This window comes from Strigops habroptila, chromosome 8 (genome assembly GCF_004027225.2).
Source record: "Strigops habroptila isolate Jane chromosome 8, bStrHab1.2.pri, whole genome shotgun sequence".
NCBI classification, from domain to species: Eukaryota; Metazoa; Chordata; class Aves; order Psittaciformes; family Psittacidae; genus Strigops; species Strigops habroptila.
The window spans coordinates 46,171,124-46,194,235 of NC_044284.2; the positions used below are offsets into that span (position 1 = coordinate 46,171,124).

Sequence of the window (23,112 nt, forward strand, 5' to 3'; positions counted from 1 at the left end):
TCATCTGCTGTTGTAAGATGGAATAGGAACAATAAACGTGATGTTTCTCCAAATGAAATATATTGCAAAATCTCCATTAGAAGTGGAATAACAACTTCTTTCAAGTTTTTGGGGAAGGAGATGACTTTCAATTTCACTGAATGTAACAATAAATCTTTCCAAGAGATCAGTGTAATTCCCTCTCCATTGTTTCTACACTCTCAAGAATTTACTGTGAGGTACAACAACAATGAATTTGAAATGCACTGTCACCACATAAACCATTAAATACCTCAGAAATCAGAATATTCTAGGAATCGGAAATGAATTCAGAATATGAATTCTGCTCCGTTGTTACATTTGTTAAAAATATTATGACTTTTTAAGGCTGTTTAGGTTCATCTGATAAGGAGCAATCACCTGTCTGTTCAAGTCTATTCCCCAGTATCTCAGAGAGTAATTTATTATCTGTTAATAGCAGGAGAATCCACAGGAACATTGAAATAAGTCTTTGAATATATGCTGTGCCACAGAAAAATTAGACAAGAAACCAAGACTGTCAGGAATGTCTCAGTTCTGAGCTAGCAGGAAACATATAGGTTGAAATAACTTCTAAGGTTACTTGAAGTAGGTGTCAGGTAGGAAGGAGAAAATTATTACTCCTTATGTTGTTCTGCAATGCCAACTCTGCAGACTGTGCAACACTCCTGAGGCTATGGAAATTAAAAGTCAGAATTTACCCCAGCTAAAATCACTGTCAACATTAATGGTTCTGACATCAGAGCTACAATTTTCCCTTTTCAAGGACATTTTAAATCCACTGCATGTCAGATGCCATCTTTATGTAAAGCAAGAGGGAAGTCTGCAGGAAATGAGACTGCTGGAAAACTAGTTAGGGCAGTGGTACCAGAGCCTTTACTTCCTGCCCTTTCAGAAATGAAGGTTGCATCAGCCTCATACAGAGAATAAGGACAGGCATTATCTCAGAAAGAACAAGGTTTTTCTTTTAATTAATCTTGAAAAACAGATGAGAGCAAAGTTCTTTTATGGAGAAGTAATAGATTTAGCAAAAACATAATAAAAGCTGAGTAGTTTGTTTCAGTTTACATTTAGATACCTCTGCTTGTCTGCATCTTACTTAAATGAATATTTATTTTTTCACAATTTTTATTACCTAAAGAGGCAGTTGAGCAACTAACAATAAATTAAATCTATATATTTTGTTAAAAAGATAAAATTAGAAACAAAGAGAACAGCACAGATACAAATTAAAATAGTATTTCATGTGCATAAAAATCTCAAAGTATCTGCAGAAAGTAAAAGCACAGAAGCCTACTGAAGTAAAGCCCAATTCCCAACTCTCCATCCTTTTCCAAACATAACTCCATTACTATATAAATGATAAAAAGCTCCAAAGAAATCTTTGGGCACATATTGTAAAGAGAGACCATCAACCTACATTTAGCCCAGCTGCAAAATCCCATGCAAGGACTTTCCAAGCGTATTAGGAATAGGATTTATATTTTCATTGCTCAGTTCCAATATGCGATGCTGAGGCTACTGGGATTTTTCACTGTATCCCTATTAGTTTCAAGAGGACAGCATGATTTGGCTTTTTATAAGACTTACAGATATTAGTAATCATAATAATACAGCAGTTGAATGGAAAATCATTTTTCGTAGCTTGGGAAAGTAAGAATGAAAAAATATAGTCCATCCTGATTCACAATAAAAAGTTAAAATGTTCTTTTTCTTTGTGAAGTGACAAGAAACAGAAAGTCTAGGTGAATACAAAAATCATCTTTGGATAATTTGGAAACACTTTACCTTTAATGTGGTCAGTTTTAGAACTTACATATATATTACATTTTGAGAGAAAAAATAAGAATAGGTTGTGCCAAAGAAAAAAAGTAAGTGTTAAAGGATAACATTGGGACCCAAAAATAACATAAAAGAATTTAAAGTCTTTAAGCTCAAAAATCATAGTGATAAGGGCAGGTTAAGTAACAACCAGAACTTCCATGGAGATCCTACCTATGATTATATATTTCTATGCAATTCTAAAACTTAGTTGCAAGATTGTCATCAGAAATATCTCTAAATATTACTCATTTAAGGTACTTCAAGATCTTTTATTTCCTCCCCTGGAGTGCATATAAAAATTATAATTTATTTTTGCAGACCATAGTACTACAATTCCTAACACTCTGCACCTTGCTTACTGCGACATCTGCAGCAGAACATTTTGCATGTCCATTTTATTTTACTATATTCCAGTCAATCTACGCCTTACAGGGTTGTCATTCTAACCTCTCAAAAGAAATCACATTACTGTCCATAATGCGCATATCTGCTGGCTTGCTTTCTGCCGGGGTCACATATATGTTTTTAGGGATTTATTTTTAGGTTGTACCCTCATCACTTCCCCCCATTTATTCCCTCTGATAACACATTTGCCCTTTCTGTCTCATTGGTACTACTGACTCTCAATGCGTAGTTTTTCAAAACCCTTATTTTTATGCTACTGCTTTTTTTACATATTTTCTTGCATATTTGAAAGCCTACCTAGTAAGTTAACAATTATAACTGATCTATAATTTAATCATTAAATCACTGTTAGATGTTCAAACTAAAGGGGAAAGCTTGGAAAAATTTATTTTAGAAAAGAAAGCAACTTTATACTGAAGCTCTAAATTTCATTTCATATGGACACTTTCTCAGTATTAGATGACTAATTTTAGGTATATTGCTTTATAATTTCGATTGATTATGCTGTTCCATTACTATTGTGTAGTTAAATCTGGAGTGAAAGCAAATCTTCACCTTTAAATCCCAAAAATTTATGAAAAGTCATGGAAAGAACTCCTGAGACTGGATTCCAAATATTGCTGTAGTAAATGTGTCTATCATGCATAGTGTATGGCTTTAGTTATATGATTCTTACTCAAAGCAGGCCAATAGGAATGGCAAACTTGTTCATTGTATAAATTATAATGGACATAGGATTCAGAGATCAAATCTCTGTCACTTACTTTTTAAACTAAATGCATATGTTGCTTGTTTATTTTTTGACAGGAAAAAGCACCTTCAAATATTTACCTGCAATTGCAATCGAAACTTCAAGCAAGGACCAATACCAAATTAGCTAAAGAACAGTAAACCACAAAGGACTTACTTAGTGTTGAGTCTATTCTAAACCATATATTTTAGCTGATGCTTTCTAAATCATTTAAGTGAGTTAAAGGAGCAATGCTCATAATCAAAGCTAATGTAAGCACTCAGGAACTCATTGCAAGACTCAAGAGTGCTGGGTGCTTACTTTGATAAATGAGCCATGGCTTTTATATCATCCAAGCAGTTCTGAGGACTTGACTTGTGAAATTCTTGCAAGATATTCTGGCTCACTGTCACCCAGACTACTTCTGAATCCACTGTAGTGCTGAAAGTTAGGGAAATGTTTCAGCACTTGTCTGCAACAGGTTAAACCTGAGTGTTCAGAAAAGAATAAAACTGGTCCTTATTTACCATGCTTAATCATCACATGGAAATTACTCATAGCACAAAAACGCTTCCCAAGTCTCCCTATTTCTATTCCAGATGCCAGTCTGGAATGCAGAACCATCAATATTTACTAGCTGGTTTCAGGCAAAAGGAGTTGAGAAAGCACCAGGTAAGAATGACTGGGAAAGGAGGCAGTTTATTTGGGATATTAGCTTTCTGTCTTAGGTCAGCATGCTGCAAGTCTTAGGTGAGGATAAATACACCAAACCTGAGGGTATATTTCATTAAGATACAAATATTCACACAGTTTTACCTGGAACTTCCTACTATGAACCAAGCAATTATTTTAGTAATCAATTATATGTATATAAATAAAAATTACTTTTCAGGTAACGTTTTTTATAGAAAACTCGGCTCTGTGATAATGAGCACTATTGTAGATTAAAAGAAAAATGATTGGAAAAGGCAAGGCAGGAGGCAAGTGAAGAATCATATGAAAGAAAAATGTTTGGTTAAACATAAATCATAAGCTCCTAATATACTTACCAAATAGAATAAATTCCCCTCTTTATTCTCTCTGAGATCAGTCATATTCCAGATAATTCTATTGCCTGTCTGCTATAGATCAGAAAGAAGGACTGAATCCAGGTTTCTCAGGTCATTCAAAATTTATTGGAAATAAGAGTTGGTAGTTGTGTTCTGTATACTGTTTGATCTTTCAGATATGGTGTGTCAAAGTACATGGAAAAAAGATCATTTCTTTTACACCTAAATCCTGTCAAATATGCACCAGTCAAGTGGAGAGCCCTGTTGCATAAGGACTGAGGTGGTTTTTGTTATACCCACCCTTAAATATAGAAACTGAAAAGTCTTAAGGTTGTAGAAACTGCCTCTAGTGAATGAGAACTGGGAAGGTGTAGGTACCAAACTATATTTTCATTATATCCCTTAAAGTTTTAGTGAGCACACAAAAAGTGATAGAGAAGAAATGAAAGAGTATTTCTCTGTCCAAAACTGTGCATCACATCAGGAGGCAGAAACTTCAGATCAGTGTTCAAGGTTTTACTCAGAAGAATAAAAGTAAAACTGGATTCATAAGTTTGCTGAGTTTGATTAAATAATCAAAATACTCATACCTGCAAACATAGCAAATGGTACATAAGTACATTTACAGTAATAAAGAACATTATGAAATTGACACACAATTCAAACAAAAAAGCCATCTTAAGGGGTAGAAATTACAGCAAGATGAAAAATTCCTATGGACATACCAAGATCCTATATTTTCATCAAGAAGAAACAGACCCTCCCCAGTGTAAATCAATACTGCATTTAGAAGAACACTTTGAATTTGCACCATGGGGGTTTACATGTTTTTATCAGGTGAAAACATCTCTGGCATGTCATTGAGCATGTTTCATCAAACTCTGCTCTTAGACCTTAACTCATTCACCATCAATAAATACTGATGAATAAACGAACTGACTGCTCTTTGGAAAGTTTTGGCTAATGACTGAGTGATTCTTTATATTTTTATTTCATGAACTAAATAAAAAGAGAATTTTTAATATACAGAAGACTGCTGTTAGAATTAGGCTCCAGGGGCAATGTTATCCAGACAGATTGCTGTGCCTAGCTGAAAAATTGTTCAAATCATAGAATCATAGAATGGTTAGGGTTGGAAATGACCTTAAGATCATCTAGTTCCAACCCCCCTGCCATAGGCAGGGATGCCTATGAAATACCAAGGCTAATTCATTAAACCATACATGAATGTGTCCTACTATGGATATTGCATTGACATAATTTTTGCAAAAAATTTTTAGAATATAGAATATTGTCCAAGGGCTTGTTTTATTCATTTTTTTATGGACTTGACATAAACGAGACAACACTTAGGGCACAAAATTATGTATCATAAAGGCAAGTACATTTCTTCAACCAAAAAATTTAAAAAGCAAGAGCCAGAGTTTCTATGAGCATCTAAAGAAAGAGGGAAGTTCAGAAGAAAAAGGAAGAAACAAATGAAAAGACTAATGCTTATTATTGGTACTGTGTAGTTCCATGGAAGTTGAAGGACTTTGTTCTTCTCAGAATTGAGAGGAACTCTATTACCTGCAGGTTTTGATTTGTTTCTAGGTAGTCTACCATGTAAGTTAGAAAATCTCTAGAGATAGGTAAGTATCCAGCTCCTTTCTTGATATGGTAGGTGAAAAATTCTTTGACACAAATTGCCGCTTGATTTACAGGTCTTACACATCTAAATGTCTGGATTAAAGTCATATATGTCACCATATATTTTTTTCATGCCTTTTTACTTATTAGAATGTTTAGCTTGTATGTAGTACACAATTCTTTCTAAGCTATTACACTGTGATAGTAGTATATAACTTTAACTCTTTATATCATACACTACAGACTTGCAGCTTTCTATATTTTCATCAAGGAAGGACAGATCCTGTCAACTGTAAACCAACACCAAAGTTGTTGATAAACTCAATTCAATTATCTTAATTAACTTTCCTTATTGTCTATTATAATATTAATCTCCTGATGCTGTGAAGTTTAACAGTTGAAATGCCTTTGTTTTTACCTCAAGAAAAAACAGTATGATACTTTAACCCTTCTGTTTGTGCAATATACCAACTCCTTTCTACATAGGCTTTTTTTTTTTGCCAGATTGGTCTTTATCACTATTTTCAAGCATAGATTAAAATCATAATGCTTTTATCCTCTTGCATATCCTACAAAAAATAAAAGCCAACCCATACATTTAATCATTATATTTTAACCCAGTATATAAATTGCTATGCTTGAAGGAACATAGGGTATTTATTTCTTACAATGATGTGCATGGCTCAGTATTGCTGTGAATGTCATATTTCAAATGGGGAACAGGAGTAAGAATAAAGTCTTTTTAAATAGACTTAAATATGACAGAAAAAATATTGTAACGGTCCTCTTCAAACCATTTTCTCTATTATCTGCAACATTTTCTCATCACTTATTTTTACACATCGGATTTCATGAAAAGTTGAAGTAAAAACATGGAATGGTTTTTCATTTTCAAGGTTCTAGTTAATCCTGGAGAAGATAAAATTATATTTGCTTATAAATCTATATAATAGGAAGGAGATTTTATACAGATATCTTTTATTTAGTGGAATTATTACAAATGTTGGAACATTATGAACTAGTATAACTGTGACACTAGAGCTGTTTTTTTGGTTTTGTTGTTTTATTTTATTTTTACACTACTTCTAACAAAAATCAAAGTAAGAATACCCAATACCCAAAGACCATTAAACGTATTAAATATTCCCTGGGAATGAGAAGGTTAATTTGGGTAATCTAGAGAGAGCTAATGAATAATATTTTGATAAATTAGGAAGATGACGATTGAGGTTGAATGGAGAAAACCCTGATCTCATATCAATATGCATCTGAAGAAACTTCTCCTTCAGTGGAGTTTATTCATTGCAGAAGGTCAGAATCAAACCATGCAAAATTAGACACTTTTTATTTTGCATGCTTGATCCAGCAATAAAGTCTGTAGATCACCAATCTTTCAGGCATTAAAGATCTGAAAACACTCATCACTCAATACTACAGAAAGTCTTCTGCATTAATAATGAAACCTTTCTTAAACCCAGCTCCTGCCACAGCATATATATACATTATAAACATTATCTTGTTAGATATTTCATCATAGTTTGCTGACAGAAATGTAGATCCTGCCGAAGTACTTGTGAGCTGCAGAAGACAGCAGTGATGTAACTCTCAGAATCAGTTACCTATAAAGGATTCTCACATGAAGGATATTTTCAGGGGTGTTTTTTAACATTAAACTGATAGATTGCAGAGGATGATTGCAGTTTGAATCATAATCCAGAACAGCAAAACATGTGAAAATGTATTACAGGTAAAATTTTTATAAGCAAAAGAATATGGACACTGAAATCTTTCAAAGCTTTTTATTATTCCCTAATCTTAATTTTTTCTGACTCTGAGTTTCTATTAGCCTGAGATATTCTTTGTAATATGAACTTTGCACTCATACATATTGTTGATACATGCTATCTTGTATTTCTTAGGGTCCAGAGGTAGGAAAATGTTATATGGATTTTCTCGTCCTTGCTTGACATTTTCTGACCTGCTGACAGGGAGTAACTGTCAATTAGAAAGTAGAGGACATGGAGAGTACTGAAGTAGGTTTCTCTGCCCATACGCAAACCATTACGCATACAGAATAAATACCATATTAAAATCCATACAAACCTGACTGCCTCCAAATTAGCACTGGAATGCTCTGCTCTAACTGCATTATAGAATCATAGAATAGTTAGGGTTGGAAAGGACCTTAAAATCACCTAGTTCCAACCCTCCTTCCATGCGTAAGGTTGCCTCACACTAGACCATACAATCATAGATTCATAGAATAGTAAGGGTTGGAAAGGACCTTAAGATCATCTAGTTCCAACCCCCCTGCCATGGGCAGGGACACCTTGCCCTAAATCACGTGGTCCAAGGCTCTGTCCAACCTGGCCTTGAACACCACCAGGGATGGAGCATCCACAACCTCCTTGGGCAATCCATTCCAGTGCTTCACCACCCTCACTGTAAAGAACTTCTTCCTTATATCTAATCTAAACTTCCCCTGTTTAAGTTTGAACCCATTACCCCTTGTCCTCCCACTACAGTCCCTAAGGAAGAGTCCTTCCCCAGCATCCTAATAGACCCCCTTCAGATACTGGAAGGCTGCTATGAGGTCTCCACGCAGCCTTCTTTTCTCCAGGCTGAACAGCCCCAACTCTCTCAGCCTGTCTTCACAAGGGAGGTGCTCCAGCCCTCTTATCATCCTCGTGGCCTTCCTCTGGACTTGCTCCAACAGCTCCATGTCCTTTTTGTGTTGAGGACACCAGAACTGTACGCAGTACTCCAAGTGAGTACTACAAGAGCAGAGTAGAGGGGCAGGATCACCTTCTGCGACCTGCTGGTCATGCTTCTTTTGATGCAACCCAGGATACGGTTGGCTTTCTGGGCTGCAAGTGCACACTGCCGGCTCATGTTAAGCTTTTCATCAACCAACACCCCCAAGTCCTTCTCTGCAGGGCTGCTCTGAATGTCTTCTCTGCCCAACCTGTAGCTGTGCCTGGGATTGCCCCGACCCAGGTGTAGGACCTTACACTTGGCTTGGTTAAACTTCATAAGGTTGGCATTGTCCCACCTCACAAGCATGTCCAAGTCCCTCTGGATGGCATCCCTTCCCTCCAGCGTATCTACCAAATCACACAGCTTGGTGTTTTCAGCAAACTTGCTGAGGGCGCACTCAATCCCACTGTCCATGTTGCCAACAAAGATGTTGAACAGGACCGGTCCCAACACCGATCCCTGAAGGACACCACTCGTTACAGGTTTCCAACTGGACATCGAGCCATTTACCACGACTCTTTGCATGCGGCCATCGAGCCAGTTTTTTATCCACTGAGTGGTCCATCTATCAAATTGATGTCTCTCCAATTTAGAGACAAGGATGTCGTGTGGGACAGTGTCAAACGCTTTGCACAAGTCCAGGTAGATGACGTCAACTGCTCTGCCCGTCCATCGGTTTCGTGGCTCCATCATAGAAGGCCACCAAATTGGTCAGGCAGGATTTCCCCTTAGTGAAACCATGCTGGCTGTCACCAACCACCTCATTGTTTTTCATATCCCGTAGCATGCTTTCCAGGAGAAACTGTTCCAAGATTTTGCCAGGCACAGAGGTGAGACTGACTGGTCTGTAGTTCCCTGGGTCTTCCATTTTCCCCTTCTTGAAAATGGGGGTTATACTACCCTTCTTCCAATCATCGGGAACTTCACCTGACTGACAGGATTTTTGGAATATGATGGGCAGTGGTTTAGCAACTTCATTCGCCAGCTACTTCAGGACCCGTGGATGGATTTCATCAGGTCCCATGCACTTGTGCACGTTCAGGTTCTTAAGATGGTCTCGAACCTGATCCTCCCCTACAGTGGGCCTAAGGTCTTCATTCTCACAGTCCCTGCATTTGCTTTCCAAGACTTTCATGGTGTGGTCAGAGCATTTGCTGGTGAAGACTGAGGCAAAGAAGTCATTAAGAACCTCAGCCTTCTCCAAATCCATGGTAGCCAGTTCTCCCGATAGCTTCCAGAGAGGGCCCACATTGTCCCTAGTCTGTCTTTTATTTGCTACGTATCTATAGAATCCTTTCCTGTTATCTTTTACATCCCTCACCAAACTTAATTCTAGCTGGTCCTTAGCTTTCCTAACCTGGTCCCTAGCTTCTTGGGCAATGCTCCTATATTCTTCCCAGGCCACCTGTCCTCGCTTCCACCTTCCACAAGCGTCTTTTTTCCCTCTAAGTTTCCTCAGCAGCTCCTTGTCCATCCATGGAGGTCTCCTGGCCCTCCTGCTGCACTTTCTTCTAGTCGGGATGCAACACTCTTGAGCACGTAGCAGGTGATCCTTGAATATCGACCAGCAGTCTTGGGCCCCCCTGCCCTCTAGGACTGTATCCCATGAAACCTTACTAAGGAGGTTCCTGAAGAGGCCAAAGTCTGCTTTCTTGAAGTCCAGGGCAGTGAGCTTGCTGCATGCTCTTCTCACTGTCCTGAGGATCTCAAACTCAACCATCTCGTGATCACTACAGCCAAGGCTGCCCTGGAGCGTCACATTTCCAACCAGTCCCTCCCTGTTGGTGAGCACGAGGTCTAGCATGGCACCTCTCCTTGTCGGCTCCTCTATTGCTTCAAAGAGGAAGTTGTCTTCCACACAATCAAGGAACCTCCTGGATTGCTTGTGCCGGGCCGTACCGTCCCTCCAACAGATGTCAGGATGGTTGAAGTCCCCCATGAGGGCAAGGGCCTGCGAGCGTGAGGCTGCTCCTATCTGTCTGTAGAGCGCTTCATCCACAGAGTCCTCTTGATCATGCGGCCTGTAGCAGATCCCCACCGTAATGTCCCCCATTGCTGTTTTCCCTTTGATCCTGACCCACAAACACTCTGTTACCTCATCACCCGTCCCCAGACAGAGTTCCATACTCTCTAGCCTATCACTGACATAGATAGCAACACCCCCTCCCAGTCTGCCTGGCCTGTCTTTTCTAAACAGCCTGTAACCTTCCATTCCAACACTCCAGCCATAGGAGCCATCCCACCATGTTTCTGTGATACCAATGACATCATATTCCTGTAGCCTTGCACACATCTCTAATTCCTCTTGCTTGTTCCCCATACTACGGGCGTTTGTATAGAGGCACCTTAGCCGAGCTCCAAATGCAGCCGACTCAATGGCTGGGGCAGCTGAAACATCTCTGCATCGCTCCAAGCACTTATTACAGGTGCTGGCAACTGACCAGGAGTGTTGGGATGGATCAATGCTCCCCTCCCCCAACACATCTAGTTGAAAGCTTTCTTCACCAGCCTGGCAAGCCTCCTACCAAAATAGCTCTTCCCCTGCTTTGTCAGACCAGCTCCACCAGCCTCCAGTAGATCTGGCCTCCCAAATGGAGCCCCATGTTCTAAATAGCCAAACCCCTGACTATGGCACCACCGTTCTAACCATTTATTAACCTGCCAAATGCGCCTAGCTTTTTTAAGGTCCTCCTCTTTGTCCTGGAGAATCGATGAAAAAACTATCTGAGCTCCAGAGCCCCTAACCACCTCTCCCAAGGCTCTGTAGTCCTTCTTAATGTTCTCCAGGCTACTGCTATCTATATCTCTAGCACCCACATGGACCACTAGAAGGGGGTAATAGTCAGCAGGACTTACTAGAGCAGGCAGCCTCTCAGCAACATCCCTGATCCGAGCCCCTGGCAGGCAACACACCTCCCTCGAGACTGGATCAGGCCGGCAGACGGGTGCCTCTGTGCCTTTCAAAGTAGAGTCCCCTACTACTATGACCCTCTGCTTTTTCCTGGAGGCACCAGTAGTGATCCTCTTTACTGGTGCATCAGCAGGATGCTCATTAGGGGTGGTGGGTGCTTTCTCGTTAGCCCCCTGCAGAACCGCGAAGCGGTTCTGGGTGGGGACATCAGATTTAGGAAGAAGCCCCTTGTTGTTAATTGTCCTCTTCCTCCTTTTTTTGTTAGTTTTTCTCGTGACCAATTCCCAGCTTCCTGGGTTGCTGCCCTCCTTCTTTCCTATATGAGCAATGCTGGACGTTTGCAGCCCCTGCACAGTTTGGGCGTGGAGCAAGCAGCCCAGCTTCCTCTCAGCTTCCTTGGCATCTTTTAGCTCTCCAACAGCCTCCCGCAGCTCAGCCACCTGCTGCAGGAGGACCTCCACCAGGGCGCACCGAGTGCAGCCCTGTCCATTGTGCACCCTCGCCTCAAGAGACCAGTCGAGACACTTTCTACACTCCAAGGTCTGCGCCGCAGCCTCCTCTCTCATCGGCTCTGTCTGGGTGCCTACGCTGGCCACCGCCGGGGCAGAGCTCCCAGAGCGGGCCCTGCTCCTGAGGCGAGTGCTCACCATCCCGCTCGCTGCTCGCTCGCCCTGCCTGCACCAACTGCTGCGCAAACTGCCACGCCACGCCCTGTTCGCCACACTCCAGGTCGCCCGCGCTCCCTGGGCTGGGTTTTTACCCACTGAGGGCTGGTGCCGTCACTCCTGGCGCCGCCCCCTGTGAGTCAGCTGCTCGCGTTAGTTGAGCTGCCGGCTCCTGGTCAAGTCCTGTCGAGGACCTGAGGCCTCCTTGGTCGCTCTTGCCGCTCCGAACTGAGGCTCCTGGACACTGTGCTTCCCCCCGCTCCGGTGTTAAAGGTGTCCTCTCTGGAGATACTCACCTCGGCGATGCTCACCATGTTGCCCAAGGCTCTGTCCAACCTGGCCTTGAACACTGTCAGTGTCGGAACATTTACCGCTTCCTTGGGCAACCAGTGCCTCACCACCCTCACAGAAAAGAACTTTCTTATATCTAACCTGAACTTCCTCTGTTTAAGTTTAAACCCAATACCCCTTGTCCTGTTGCTACAGTCCCTGATGAAGAGTCCCTCTCCAACATCCTTGTAGGTGCCCTTCAGATACTGGAAGGCTGCTATGAGGTCTCCACGCAGCCTTCTCTTTTCCAGGCTGAACAGCCCCAACTTTCTCAGCCTGTCTCCATACGGGCTAATGTTCAGCTTCTCATTGACCAACACCCCCAAATCTTTCTCCGCAGGGCTGCTCTGAATCACTTCTCTGCCCAACTTGTAGCTGTGCCTGGGGTTGCCCATACCCAGGTGTAGGACCTTGCACTTCACATTGCTGAACTTCATGAGGCTGGCATTGGCCCACTCACTTCTTAAGCAGGTCAAGGTCCCTCTGGATGGCATTCCTTCCCTCCAGGAAATCAGCCAAACCACACAGCTTGGTGTTGTCAGCAAACTTGCTGAGGGTGCACCAATCCCACTGTCTGTGCCGCTGACAAAGATGTTGAACACCACCAGTCCCAACACTGACCCCTGAGGGACACCAGTCATTACCCATCTCCAGTTGGACATTAAGCCATAGACTGCAACTCCCTGTGTGCAGCCATCCTGCCAATTCCTTATCCACCATGTGGTCCATCCATAAAACCCAGTTTAGAGACAAGGTTAGAGACAAATCTATGTCTCTCCAAGTTTAGAGACATTGCTCAATATGTTCGCTGTGGATCTCTCAATATTAAAATCCCTCCCTGTTTTCTGGGTTTATTTACATTAGTTTGACTTTTTAAGGGGGGGGGGGGGGCGGAAGAAAAATAATATGAAACATTTAAGGAACTGTAGTATGAATTGTTTATGGGTTTTTAACAACTGTGATGGCAAGTGTTGTGAGTGTTGTTAAGGTCTCTTGTTTACATATGTATATTTATAACCCACCTAGGGTTTGGCAGTTTTCTTGACATTTTTTTTACCCTTCTTTCTTGACTAAACTACATAACTGGTATAATAAAGTCCTTCAATTTGTTATGGTCTATCATGTCATATGGTCTATCCCTTTTTGTTGTTTTGTGTTGTTTGGGATTTTTAAATGAAGAATAGTTGTCTAAAGTCTTTCCAAAATGGATATCCTAACATTTCTATTATGTGCTATTTTGTTGCTTTAAAAGCATTTCATGCTGTCTTACCAACTATCTGGTGATGTTATAACTTCTTGCACTCATTACTCTCTATGTACATTGTGGAAAATATAATGAGACAGTGTAGTTTGTATTAGAGGCTGCTAAAACACATCCTTTTATGAGTGTCATTTTACAGCTGCTGTGATGTATTGTGTCAATTATGTTGCAAAGTATGCATTCTAAGAGTGTTTAGTAAAACATGTTACTGCATTAACTTGCTGGTCTTTTGTTTTCCCCTTTTCTCTCACCCTCTGAAATAGTGAGGGCCAGATTCTTTGAGAATTGTGCTGGTTTACACCAACTGAAGAGCTGACCTCTACATTACCTTTGAGAGAACACAGACCTGTATGTTAAATCGAATTAAAACTCAATTTTCCAAATGAATTAAAGTTGGTTTTAATATGATCACCTTGAATTCATGAATAAGATACGGAAATAAATCCCAAACATTTATACTTGGCGTATTCTTAGATTTAGTTAACAGTCCACACGTTGTACTCACAAGACTTTGTTATATCTATGATGAATCTGATGCAACGATCAACAGCTCCTAGGCATAACTGTATTAAACCTTGTGTATTTCAATTTTATCATGACACAAAACCAAAACCTGTGCTGTGCAGTAGAACATGGTACAGAGACATATTAGCTACCTAAAACTTGTCTAGATTCAGAAAACGAAGGGATATAGCTGTGGAAGTCCATAGCTGCTCCTGAGCGAATAAACCCTGTTGAGAAACACAGCGTATTTGTCTTGGCACAGCCCTGAGGTGCAGCTTTCAGGTCATGTCCCACATTTCACGTTTTATTGATGTTAACACCATGTACTAGCACATGGCCTCTCTGCTGTGCTTTGTGGTATGGTTTAGCCAGGCTCAAAGACCACAATGTCAGCATTTTGATTCCAGCTGTCTAAACTTGCCTATCCAAATCTACAGTTAAATTCAGATTACTGAAAGACCCTTAGAGGCTAGGTAGTGACCCAAATGCAACAGAAGCTAGATGTCTAACTGCAGGTCCCAGTTCCTCTAAGATTAGGTAATGACCCAAATTTAAATTTAAATACCATACATATCCATATAAATAGCAACCTGATTTTGTGAAGCTTTTAATAATGATTGAGATTTTCGAAGTAACCTGAAAAATTATCCAATTCTCACAAAAAAAATGGGAGTTTACCACATCAAGAAAAATATTTGGGAGTAAAATTTCTATGTATTTCCTGACAATCCAAAATTTTAAATTTCCCTTTGAAAAATTTCAAGCTTTTGGTCTTGTATGAAGACAATCTGATCTCCCAAAGTAGTGGAGAACTTGGGATTTTGTTATGGACCTGAACAATACTTGTCCTTGAAAATCTGTACTGTAGCTTTTGCTTGACATGCTTAAAAAATGTCACCATACCTACAAAATGGGGAAGCCACAATTTTTTTAAAAGAGACAATCATTTCTGGCTTTTAGTTCCCTACGTTTTTTTTAATTAAATATACATTTACTACTTTATCTCTTCAATGGAGTCAACAAATTCTTGATATTACAGGTCATTCCAGCCCAACATTTATAACTGTGGTTTTACAACACAAAGCTCTAGCTAGGAGCTTTTTAAGTTTCGGTCATTCACAAGGTTTCTCAGCTATGCAGTCTTAAATCCTGTCCACAAACTGATTGGGGAAAGTGAGGACAAGAAGGTTTCAAGATTTGGATTTCAAAAGCTTCAAAAATTTGGCTATTTATACAAAACTGTGAAAAATATCTACATTTAGAATTTGCCAGAAATCTAAGCGCAAGGCTGTATAGTATTTCAGAATTTCTACTTTTGATTACAGCAATTACTTGAATCCACAGAAAAACACGTTCAGCTATGAGGTATGGAAGAAAAAAAAATGAAGCAAGCAAGCTTTTTCAGGCAAAACAAAGAAACAAAAAAAAGGTCTGCATTTTAGTCTGAGTTTGGAGCGAGAAACTAAATTCATTGCACTTAAGTTTCCTAACAGCCCACCGTGAGTCATTCATGGGTTAATTACAGATAATCAGATATAGTTACCATCACAATAGAGCCCTGTTCTTATAAACTACTTGTATTCTGAAGTTTTCAGAAACAACAAAAGTGCTTAAATCTCTCATAGCAAAAAAAAAAAAAAAGTGTTTTGGGGGAAGTAAAAAGCAAATTGCACAATAAAATTTAATTGAAATTAGAGGGCACATTCTCAAGCATGTTTATTCTTTCTCACTTGGAATAAACGGGCTGTAATCTGGTTGTAAATAGCTGGTGGAAAATTCAATTTATGCATCTGTTCTTCTGTTGCTTCCTGTTCTTTTGTCGCGCTATGGCTGACCCTAAGCTAACACCTACACTGTATTCACCTGACCCAACTCGCTGGAAACAAAAATGTATTCTGGTTTGGAAGAGTATATCCTCTAAAGGAAAACTACTGTTAACAGCCTTACTTTACTAACAGCAGTGTTACACTTGCTACCATAACAGTGTTTATCCTTCTGCAGAATGCAGTGAGAGCATTCAATAACATTTAATTTACTGTGCGACAAATATGTATCTTATGTGTTCTGCAAAACTGTTTGGAATTCGTGCTAAAGTTCATTAGTGGCAGTGGTGGAATTGCAGTTTCTAGCGAACAGGAATAGAGGTCATTTGAGCAGGATTATACTGCTGTCTCCTAGCTGCACTGGACTCAGAAAACAGTGAAATCCAGACCTATTATGCACAGCTCTCTCCCATTTACCCACCACTGAAAAAGTTTCGTAATTAGTTGCTAGGAGTATGGATGCATGATCTCAGGGTAGTATACCACAGTCATTCTGCCAGTGGGCAATGGCAGGATACGTTGCCAAATACACCATAAATGCTACAGTAACTCATGACCTTCATGTCTTGCCCGCACATCCATTAATGAGCAAAGGAAAGAGATCAATCATGTGGATTAGCATCATTGCATAGTCCTAGGTCTCAGGTCATTTCACCTTTCCCTGGGCCCTCAGCTATGGTCAGATCTTCAATAGGAACAAATTAGCATGGCTGTACAGTAGCGAGAACAAGTTGGAAGAGCTGAGAACATTGCTCATTAAAGATACCACATAGGGAAAGAAAAAAAATTGCTGACTTCATTTGTATTCTGCTTTCACTACTATACAGGATTTTATTAAACATGAGGAGGGCGCACCCCATCATCCTAATAGGGATGTTAACAGGGAGAGCTAACAGCCATCAGTGCATCTGAAGATAAATTTTCACACGAAAAAAGCTTCTGAAATGAACATATAAAAGAAGTAACGTTGGATCTGTAATATTTCAAACACAACAGGATGTACAGTCATGTAAATGTATATGCAAATTAGATGCAGCCCTCAGGCGCTTGGTGAGTTTCCAATGAGGCCCTTGGGGCTGCAAACTGTTGATTTAGCATGAGCCTAACCACTTACACTAAAATGCATGCAATACAGTAATACTGAAATAATGTATGTATCAGGGATTTTTAAATAAGTTAAATATTGATATTGGCTCTGAGTACCTCCCATGGACATTTCATTTCCAGTTGGAAAATGTTGTAACATGATGATTTTACCTTTTTTAATGTGGTATAAATATATTGTCTCTGTGATGGATGCGAAGATCAATCAGTTTTACTCATGTCACAGCTAACAGCTAACAAACTTGATTACAAACAAATCTGATTAACAAACTTGATTCATCAAATACACCTCTCACACTCTTTTCTTCATGCTGCACATTAACAGACTTTGCTCTGAATGGTATTGCTTTTCACTAGATAAATAAGAATTAAACATGAAGACTTTAATGTTAATTTTCACTTCCCTCTTCTTAATGCTTTCCTTTCCCTGTGACACAGTTTTTTGATAGAAAAGCTTAATTATAAAACTTATCAAAATACTTTCTTCCTGCATCAGTCCCACAAAACAAAATATGAAGACTTGTAAGAAAAAAATTCAGCTGTCACATATCTCATTGAATTTGAACTAAAAATATAAGAAGTGCTCAAGTATTATTTGTTGTAATTACATAAGGGAAAAAAAATCATAGACTCATAGAATCATAGAATAGTTAGGAAAGGACCTTAAGATCATCTAGTTCCAACCCCCCCTGAATGGGCAGGGTCACCTCACCCTAGACCATGTCGCCCAAGGCTCTGTCCAACCTGGCCTTGAACACTGCCAGGGATGGAGCATTTACCACTTCTTTGGGCAACCTGTTCCAGTGCCTCACCACCCTCACAGTAAAAACCTCCTTATATCTAACCTGAACTTCCCCTGTTTAAGTTTGAACTCGTTACCTCTTGTCCTATCACTATAGTCCCTGATGAAGAGTCCCTCCCCAGCATCCTTGTAGACACCCTTCGGATACTGGAAGGCTGCTATGAGGTCTCCACGCAGCCTTCTCTTCTCCAGGCTGAACAGCCCCAACTCTCTCAGCCTGTCTTCACAAGGGAGGTGGTCTAGCCCTCTTATCATCCTCGTGGCCTTCCCCTGGACTCGCTCCAACAGCTCCATGTCCTTTTTATGTTGAGGACACCAGAACTGTACGCAGTACTCCAAGTGAGGTCTCACAAGAGCAGAGTAGAGGGGCAGGATCACCTTCTGCGACCTGCTGGTCACGCTTCTTTTGATGCAGCCCAGGATACGGTTGGCTTTCTGGGCTGCAAGTGCACACTGCTGGCTCATGTTAAGCTTCTCGTCAACCAACACCCCCAAGTCCTTCTCTGCAGGGCTGCTCTGAATCTCTTCTCCGCCCAACCTGCCTGGGATTGCCCCGACCCAGGTGTAGGACCTTACACTTGGCTTGGTTAAACTTCATAAGATTGGCATTGTCCCACCTCACAAGCGTGTCCAGGTCCCTCTGGATGGCATCTCTTCCCTCCAACTTATCAACTGAACCACACAACTTGGTGTCGTTGGCAAACTTGCTGAGGGCGCACTCAATCCCACTGTCCATGTTGCCAACAAAGATGTTGAACAGGACCGGTCCCAACACCGATCCCTGAGGGACGCCACTCGTTACAAGTTTCCAACTGGACATCAAGCCATTTACCACAACTCTGCGTGCGGCCATCGAGCCAGTTTTTTATCCATCGAGTGGTCCATCTATCAAATTGATGTCTCTCCAATTTAGAGACAAGGATGGTATGAGTATGGTAGAGTCTAGTATGCTGCATATTAAAAAGCCATCCAAAATTAATCAGAAATGATAGTATGAAATACTAGATAGATACTGAACATGATTTTTTGTTGTTTTTAACTAGTCAGCAATCAAAAAATGATTGCCTACCACTTGGAAAGCTTCTAATATAAATTCAGAATTTCAGGGATTTCTAAACCTGTTACAATACCTTTATATTAGATTTCTTTCATGCTCATCAGAAGAGAGTTATGGTAAGCCAAGAGAGCTTTTCTTGGACTCTTTCTGCAAATCCCCAGTTCAACCTCCTATGAGAAGGAAGGCTTTGAGCAGGGCCATAGTGAGAAAGACAGATAGAGAAGGTGCTGTGACTTAAAAAGCTGTCCAGTATTTTATGGTGTAAAAAGCACTGGGTTCACTGTCCTCCCTGGAGCAGCCCAAGAGGGGAAGGCACAGAGCTGGCTGGTGGGCACCCTGATCCTCAGGTCCCCCAGGGTGTCACTTCTCCCTAATCAGTGCTCGAGCTGATCTGCTTGAACACAAAGACCTGGCTCTGCAGCTCTATGGAAAGCCTGTGGTTGAAATCAGGTGTCAGCATATATGTTTTAATAAATACCCTTGAAATATGCTATTTAGGCCTTGGATCTAGAACTTTATTTGGCTTTCCAATTTCAAAACCAGGGTTTCAAAAATCTGTGTGGGGAGACAACAAAAAAATGCCTTTCCTGGCTGCTTTTGTGATCCTAGTTTTCAACAGAAACAGGTTTTTTGTTCAATTAAGTGTTCTGACAATAGAAATTTGTGATGCAAATGCTCCCAGTCTCTCAACAAAAGCGAGGGTTTCATGTATTGGCACTGTTGCAGCTGACGCGACAACCATTTTCTAGAAACTCCTGCAGTCAATTAAGCAAATCTGATTTGCTGGTGGACTACAGCTTGCATTTGTATCTATCTCAGTGAGGGGGTGGAGAGAATATTTAGACATTTTGTAGCGGTTGTAAAAAACTTTGGACATGCAAAATATTAATTACATAAATTGTTAGCAAGCAGGGTCGAATTCTGCATTATGACACAAATTTGCAAAAAAAATCAGTGAATAGAAAGGAGAAATTTCTTTCAGACACTGTTTTGTCTCTAGATTTCTATGTTCTATCACTTCAGTTACCACTGGTTTCAGACATAATTATCTTAATGTAGAAGGAAAGTTTTACATGTGGTTTGAAGGAGGAAGCCCAGTTTTAAAGGTTGCTGTACATCTGTGTTAAAAAAAAAAAAAAGAGATTATGAAGATAAGCCAGATCAGAGGGATGAGTAATATGATGGTTTGCAGCAAGACTGTGCAATCCAGTGGGCAGCCCTCAGATGAGATTGGACTCTGCTGATTCTGCTGCATTTTCAGCTGTGCTGCCCAAACAGCCAAATTCCATCCTGCACCTGCAGATGACCAGCTCTGATCTGGGGTTAGCTATCATGCCACCAGCCCATGATGGATGGGACGGGAGGAATATCCTCCATATACCAGCAGCCAAACTGAACAGGTGCTGCTAAGCCACAAATTATGGTTGTATCCTTCTCACTGGAGAGGCCCTGGCACTCCCAAGGAGATAAATTTATATTTACTTGAGTAACAGCTAAGGTAACTGGAAACTGCAGTTGGCTTCAGATGATCTTTAATGAAGACCTTAGTTACCAGTGGAAAGATTCAATGCACAGAATGGATTCTAAATCATGTCTTATATGAAAAACTTCATAATTAATGCATATTCAATTGCAAGTTAAAAATTTTATTTGCTCTTCAATACTGGAAATGGCCTGAGAGAGCCAGAGAATGGTCTATGAGTGACCTACAGTAGTCAATAAGCAAGATTATTTGACTGACAAACTGTACGAGAAGTTCCAAACAGAAAATAAGATGTGCCTCCACAAAACTGCAGAACCAAGAGTTCCAAATTGTTCCAAAGAAGGGGGGAAAAAAAAAAAAAAAAAAAGAAGAGGAAAAAGAAAGAAGGCAAGAAGGCAAAAGGTATAAGGGAACTGTATACGCCCGTACACAAATACAGGTCTGTCTATAAATGCAGTTGCTGAGCACACATGTAAAGCAGACTGTCACAATGATCAAATATGCCATCTGTATCATTCAAATTATGAGCATTAGAACCTCTTCTAAACTAGAATCTTCATTGTCAATTGAATGCTTTGATTCAGGTAAAAAAGTTTAGAACAAAAGTTACTGTCTTGCTCACAAATCTTTTTTTACTAATCAAAGCATTTCTCTTGAGAAACAGCTGCTGAGTCTGGAAACACATATGCAGGTTGGTCCTAAAGGACTTCCCCTACCTTTATGGCAGTGGAGGCAATCTGGATGTGGTGGAGTCTGCGCAGTGTGCTGTCCCTGTCAATGAAGTAGGAGGCTGCAAGCTGGTGCAGAGTCTCCAGAGTCACCGCAGAGCTGTTTGTGCTGAGATCACTTCCTTCTGACCTCCTGCTCAGCTTCCGTTTGTCCACAAAAATTGTGAGTGACTCCTCTCCTGATCAGGGAAACAGAAACCATGGCATTCATCAGTGACATCTTCTGCAAGTCTCATTTTGCCAGAAATAAGGTGACAAGCCAAAGTTTTCCCCAGCTGTTGTCTAATGCTCAGATCTCCTGGTGGCAGATGCAGATACTTCAGTGCCCTAAGCACATGGACAACAGATACTATTCTAGGTTGGTCTGGAGGGGGCAAGGGGAGGTGCAAGGTGAGGTTGCCTCATATGAATAACAACTATACAGTAGGACACATTTATGCCTAAAATGCAATGAGACAGGGGATGTCTGTTCCTATTTACCAACAATACAGAGATATTCTGTAGACATTAAATTTAAATTGTGTATAAAATGTGTTTACTTTCAAGGTTGCTTAATACCTTTTTTTTTTTTTATTTAACCTTAGCTTAAAAGAAAATGAAACCAGTGGAACACTTCAGAGTCTTCTTTTTTGTTGTTTCCTTCTTTTAAACCATGTTATATCTGATTTCAGAAGAAAGATACCTTGTTCCCACTTGTTATAAGCAATCTTGTTATAAGGAATCCTGTGCTTTCTAATCAATTCATCAATGCTAAAATGCCTGAAACCTGATGTAACAGTTGTCTTAAGCCAAATTTATATAACTGAAAAGTATAAAAATATGTAATAAGAATGTTAATCAGTTTCTTTTGAAAAAGAGAAATGTAAATAACACTTCTCTAACTCCCAAAGCAGAGATGCTTTTCCAAAAGAAAAGATCCAGCATCTTATGTTGTAGATTTCTCACTTCCTTTCTCTCTAAAGAGAAATGAAGAAATACTTTGAATTTAGAAATTTTAATTCCTGGAGGATTATTGAAAATAAAACTAAAGCAATATCTCACTTATTTGACTCAGCAAGTTCTTAAGAACCATTCCAGATCAGATCTACTGATACTGTTAAATTTGGAACAAATTTTTAATGTTTATTTCATGATTTTTATATTTTTTTTCTGCATTTCAAGCTAAGCAAGGATCCAGTCATTTAGTAACGTGTTTAGGCAAAACTCTTCACTTCAGAAAATGAATTAGAAAAGTAATTTATTGACTCAGTATTTTCTTCTGTGCAATTTATGTCCAAAGTAACTACAAAAACACTTTTCTCACTTTCTGAGCCTGTGTTTGGTAACTTGCATTCATAGAATTAATTAATAATATCATTATACCTGTATTTTAGGTGCTGAACAACTCCACTGAATGCCATTTCCTTGTTCCTGGAAAGAAAGCTACCCTGATAGGGTTTGACTTGCAACTTGTGCTAGTTTCATTGCTTACCCATCTGCTGCAGTGGCATTTTGCCCATTCAGAGGATGGGATGCCAGGTTTGGATGGGTTTACATGCCAAAAAGTAATAGCTATAGAGGGATAATATGTGGGGTGAAAACATGACTTCATCTTTAAAGGGAGATAATCTTGGTGGTGAACAATGATAAATGAAGAATGCATGCCTCCATGCAGGAGATTACATCTGTTGACAAATTTGACACATAGTTACCTCAGCTTGCAAATCATTTGTTTGAAGAAAGAGGAGTGTGATGATGTTAATCAATATACCTTACGGTGTTCCCAATCTCTCTCAAATTCAGAGGACAGTGAGGTCCTTCAGATTTTACATAGGATTATCTGGATAATGGCAGGTTTGCCTATGTAAGGTCAGTTTTCACCACTATATTTATAGTTCTCCTACAGTTCTGTAATGGGTCATTTTTTATTTTTTTTTTTGTGCATGCAGTCATCAATGCAGGGATTTACTGCCTGAACTCCAAAGAATCAAGAATTACAGCAGCCTCTGTAAATAACAGGATTTCCCTGTCCAGTTACCTAAACTTAAGTAGA

The 23,112-nt window shown here is 40.0% G+C and overlaps 1 protein-coding gene across 3 annotated transcripts in view; it reads right to left on the bottom strand.

Annotated features, from left to right (window-relative positions):
* The window catches only part of BRINP3 (BMP/retinoic acid inducible neural specific 3), a 200,131-nt gene that overhangs the window by 63,507 nt on the left and 113,512 nt on the right, over nt 1–23,112 (bottom strand). For all 3 annotated transcript variants that reach the window (XM_030494740.1, XM_030494742.1, XM_030494741.1), the window contains one exon: nt 21,069–21,259. In XM_030494740.1, coding sequence (XP_030350600.1) covers nt 21,069–21,259 — 191 coding nt within the window. The remainder of the gene's footprint in view (nt 1–21,068; nt 21,260–23,112) is intronic.